Raw genomic sequence first — 5,161 nt, forward strand, 5'->3', positions numbered from 1 at the left:
CACCAAGTGTACGGGGAGCGCTTTGTACCTCCTTCTGTGCCTCCCTCCCTCAATTGGTCCACTTGGAACGAGTCTCTTCTTCACCCTCCATCAGATCCAAAGGAAGTCCCAACCACATGTACAATTGCACAGAGGAAGCGCTTAGCACCCTCCAATGACAAATTGATGTCAGAATCCGCGACAAAAAAACAGAGAGTGGCACCAGATCGTTCCAATGCTAGCTTGTATATTCCAAAGGGCTTGAAGTGGGACCAAGATAACTACAGCTGTGCCTACGATTCCGTTATGTTTATATTTGCCAATTTATATCGGGACTACGGACCTGGGGTTCTACGTGAAAACCGCTTTGCTTCCTCCATGATGGTGAACTTGTGCACGTTGATGGAGGATGTCCGGTTTCATTCTAGATCAGATGTACTGGATGGTGTCCGAGATAAGCTTCGTGATAAACTGTACGGTGCTTATCCTAGACGGTTTCCTCGAACAGGACACGTGCTGGCCTCTGCTTTGGACGTGATAGATCAGTTGTTTCAGGATGTACCAGATGGTACGTATCGTATGGAGTGTTGCGGGCAGGTTGTCTCCAGTCAGCGTATATATCCTGTTACACATATTACGGAGTCTATGTGGATCCGCTGGTTAGGTGATCGTGTTCCACCAGCTACAGCATCTTTGGGAATGTGTTTTGAGGTAACACGCCACAGTGATCCCACTACGTCCTTGCCTTGTACCTGCTATCCCCCTCAGTCATCAGTCAATGCTTCAAACCTTGTCCCTCCCGTGTTAATCTTATGCCTCCCTGACCGCACCGTACACGGGCCATTGGCAGTACTCAGCATAGATTCGACCCTTACCACGTCGATCGGCGAAGATCAAGTGCAGTGGAAGCTTGCTGGTATTGTGCATTTCGGCGGGGAACATTTTACGTCAACTTATATTACAAGTGACGGTCGTGCATTCTATTCAGATGCTGTTCTCGGAAGAAGGCCCGTTGTGGTACATCGCGTGGGTCCTGGTCTGGACATCAGAGACAGTCGACATGCTCGTGCGGTGGTATATGTCCGAGCATCACATGAATGAGGCTGTGCTAACTTCACGTGACCTAAAAAAATATAAACGCGCGGTGGCGAACCACATTTCTTTTTTCTTCAGCACCACCGATGTCGAGTGTTGGGCACCCACGGGAGCTGGAGCGTACCGATAGGGCTTGTCCCGGAACGGCGCCCGCTCTGCTGCTAGACACGAAGCGGAGGCAGGCCATTTCTTTGTTTTTCTTCTGCACCCCCGATGTCGAGTGTCGGGCACCCACGGGAGCTGGAGCGTACCGATAGGGCTTGTCCCGGAACGGCGCCCGCTCTGCTGCTAGACGCGAAGCAGAGGGAGGCTGCTATATACACACCTGCAATGCACTCGTTTCCAGTTCGTTGTCGCAGTCTCGCAGGACCGATGTGATGGGGAGGGATGCCGGCCCACAGGAAACACCCACCAGCGTCAAAGTCGACATCACGGGCAACGCCGCGAGCGTTCACTTAACCCGGTGGTCAGTTCTTCCTCATCCCGACGTTCCTTTCTCCGGTCGCGGTAACGCGGCATCACGTACGAGCGAGAAAAGAGTCAACGCACCGGCGGCACGACATGCCACGGACCACCTGAGATACGCCAGGGGGTTGCCGCGAAGTTCTAATAGTTATGAATTAAAGTCTGCGCAATTCGACGTGGCACATACGCCTCGCGCCGTGAGGTCCAGAGGCGGTCACCGAAGTTCGGGGTGGAGCACGCCCGTGCCGCGTGGAGCTAAGCAGTCGCTCTCAGCGGTCCTTTGACGGTGATGCTGGAATAGCTATGCGTCTCTGGTTACTGCGGCTACGGGATTCGCCACGTAAGGGCGCCTAAACGCTAAAAGGTGAAATTCTAGCTCCACGAACACGAGTGATCCCCCAGCCGATGTCTTGGAGCTCGGGAACTAACGAGTTGTCCGATCTCGCGCGTACATGGCACATTCCCTAAACGACCGCTCAAGCCGATCCTGCGTTCTGTCAGTTGCACGGCCTTTATCTGGCGTCCTGTCAAACGTACCATCGTGCGTATTCAGCCTCGCTCCTCGACCAACTTCTACCCAGATGATGGTGCTGCTCATGCGGGAGAGCAGCGGCACACATGCGACCGCGGCCGCGTCGGGCGTGGTCACCGCGGATGTGGACACGGGTGGCCTGGCCGCTTGGACCCGCACGAACGGGTTCAGCGTCGGTATGGGTCGGCAGTTTGTCGGCGGGGTCTAGGGCAGAGGGTAACGCGACGTTGGAGGGCGCACCCTCTTCGCCGTACGAGCGTTCGGAGGATATCGACGAACGATTCAAAGACGGCAGCGCGATCGAGGTTGGACTCGTGGATCGTACGGGTGTGACTTCAGAGCGATCTCAGATGACGAGCGCGAGTGCGACACGTGCGAGTTGGGATCCCGAGCGCTGCGGTTCTCCTCCTTCATGAACCGGATGACCGAGCGGAGGGCCTCGCGCTCGCGATTGGCCTCGCGCAGCTCTTCCTCGGCCTCGCTACGTTTTATGCGTTCGGTCGCCGTCATCTTGTTCGCCTGGATAGGAGGCCGATCAATAACAGGTAACACGAGCATAATGCAAGATCCAGACCTCTTCGAACAGAGCCTGACCCAGGCTTTCCATCTCCTCTTGACATCAGCGCGCTGGCATCATCATGCCTTCGTCGATGTCACAAACATACAGATTCCGAATTTGGACCAAGCGGATTCAGAAGGACACCAGGGGCGTGCCCCCACTCGGTAATTTTCAACAGCGGCGCGGCGCCGGCCTCATCCAGGCGGCCCTCGTCCATACAGGATCCGTACAGCCTGCGCTGCTTCTTCAGCATCAGCGCGGCATAGATCTCGTCCGCAGGCGTGCCTATCAACGCTGCCTTCTCATCCACGTCCAGGATCAACGCGGAGGTAGCGAGAGGACCGTCATCGACGGCGAGGTCGAGGATGGCCTTGATAACTCGGTTGTTGTTTACCCAAAGCGCGAGATGGTGCGTCTTGCGGCACCCGCCGGCTGCGCGAGATGATGCGAGGTAAGTCAACGTGAAAGAGCGACGGAGTGCTCAGAGCACAGGGTGACGTACTCGCGAAGTCGTAGAGGCTTTCGCAGGGGTCGACGGAGTTATCGAGGGAGGCGAGGATTGCGGCGGAAAGTGTGATGCAGCTTGGCGTCAGGCAAACTTCCTGTCAAGATCTGAGGTGAACGCGCTGGTTTCCATGGCTGTGGCAGGTCATGGTACATACCTCTTCTGGTGGACAGGTGGGTTGAGGAAGGGGCGCGCTCGCGATGGTTGTCTGTACGTCCGTCGCCGTTATTGGCGTGCACACAGTGGTGATTACCCCTCGGCTATCTCCATTTCCCGTGTGCAATTTGTATCGGGCGCCCGCAAACAAAACGACGAAGATTGAGGCGATGAGCAGGAAGAGGATGGTAAGAACGATCAGGACCACGACCTCATCGAGGCGCTCATCGACCTCGTCGGCCCCGGCCGTTCCCCCACCGCCTCCGCCTTCAACCTCTCCACATCTCTATTCCCCTTCTCCTCGAAGCTCTTCCTGCTCCCGGCCGTGCTCCGACTCGCGCTCCGCTCCCTACCCACCTCCCTCGGCGTGACCGCCCGCTTCCCAAACGCCGCACCGAGCGGACGGGGGCTCATACTCCGCGCATCTGCCCAAGGGCTCGTGCCATCGTCGCCGGTCGCATCGGGGAAGCCGAAGGAAAGGTTGACGGAGGGCAGCGACGGCGACACGGGGCGCGACGCGGCGAGCGCACTGGCGGACTGGATGATGGTGCTGCTCATGCGGGAGAGCAGCGGCGGACGTGCGACCGCGGCCGCGTCGGGCGTGGTCACCGCGGAGGTGGACACGGGTGGCGTGGCCGCTTGGACGCGCATGAACGGGTTCAGCACCAGATCAGCGTCGGGATGGGCCGGCGATTTGTCGGCGGGGTCCAGGGCGGAGGGTAACGCGACGCTGGAGGGCGCACCCTCTTCGCCGTACGAGCGGGTGGAGGATATCGACGAACGGTTCGACGACGGAAGCGCAATCGAGGCCGGACTCCTGGCACATCCAACACGTCAGGCAATCTAGAGAATGGGCCAGCGTGAAGATCGATGCTCACGAGGGCGGGCTGGTGCAGTTCGATCTCTTCGGTTGCGAGCGGGGCGTCCTCGCCGAAGTTGATTCGGCGCTCACCTACGGAAGAGCGTTCAGGACAGATACTAGGCGTGTACGATGTGGCGAAAATGAAATGTACCTCGGTGGGGGCATTGTAAGTGTTCTCGATGCGGGTGCTAATCGGCACGAATCTATTCGGTGCACGAACTTTGATCCCGAGGCCGTGCCAGACCTGCGCTGCGGACAGGACGGGCGTCACATTGAGCGGGTTCACGGGGACGGTCGCGGCGACAGCACGGGTCTTGTTTCGTGCGGTAGGTGCGAGTTCAGAGGGACGGTCGCGACGACGGCACGGGTCCTGTTTCAATCGATAGGTGCTGTTGAGCGAGAGATCTGCGGACAGAAAGAGAAGGGTGCGAGAGGACTGGGAGATTCTGGGTGATATCGTCCGTCGCTATCAGCCCGGATAACGTAAAGGATGGACATAGACCCACGCGAGTTAATCGATGCGGGATCTACACGAGGCAGGCGCTGGTCATTGACGACGTTATGAACAGTGTGACGAGCGACGTGCAGGGGAGCGCCCGTTGGGGTTACCAACTACTCAGACAGCCGGAATGTCCAAGTAATCGGGTAGAGTTGGATGGGAGAGCAGCGTCGTCGGCACTTACTTTAGGCAAGAGTACACGCAGAAAAGAGGAGCTGGGCTCGACTCAAGGTCACTGGACACGAGGTCGACAGCGACGCAATAGGCACCTAATGGACTCAAGGTCACACACTAAGTCCCCAAGACACAAGAGGTCGAGATGGGGACTTAGGGCGAGCTACAGGGATCTTATATACACAAATCCATGGTCCAAGAATAGTACAAGAGAATCACATGCAGGGCACAAGGATGAGTAAGACCGACCCACTTAGGTGGGTCAGGATTATGAATCAAGGAGTTAGAAGGAATAACGAGTCATTGTTCATGAGTAAGCGGAATAAAACTCCGGT

The 5,161-nt window shown here is 57.3% G+C and overlaps 1 protein-coding gene across 1 annotated transcript; it reads left to right on the forward strand.

The window, feature by feature from the left end:
• Positions 1-2,709: 2,709 nt before the first annotated feature.
• On the forward strand, positions 2,710-4,138 carry PUNSTDRAFT_45889 (uncharacterized protein; the record flags this gene model as incomplete). The annotated part of the gene is made up of 2 exons (XM_007385760.1): positions 2,710-3,039; positions 3,470-4,138. The coding sequence occupies 2 exons, from the start codon at positions 2,710-2,712 to the stop codon at positions 4,136-4,138; spliced, it is 999 nt and encodes a 332-aa protein (XP_007385822.1).
• Positions 4,139-5,161: the final 1,023 nt, after the last annotated feature.

Source organism: Punctularia strigosozonata (assembly GCF_000264995.1).
Source record: "Punctularia strigosozonata HHB-11173 SS5 unplaced genomic scaffold PUNSTscaffold_9, whole genome shotgun sequence".
Taxonomy (NCBI): Eukaryota; Fungi; Basidiomycota; class Agaricomycetes; order Corticiales; family Punctulariaceae; genus Punctularia; species Punctularia strigosozonata.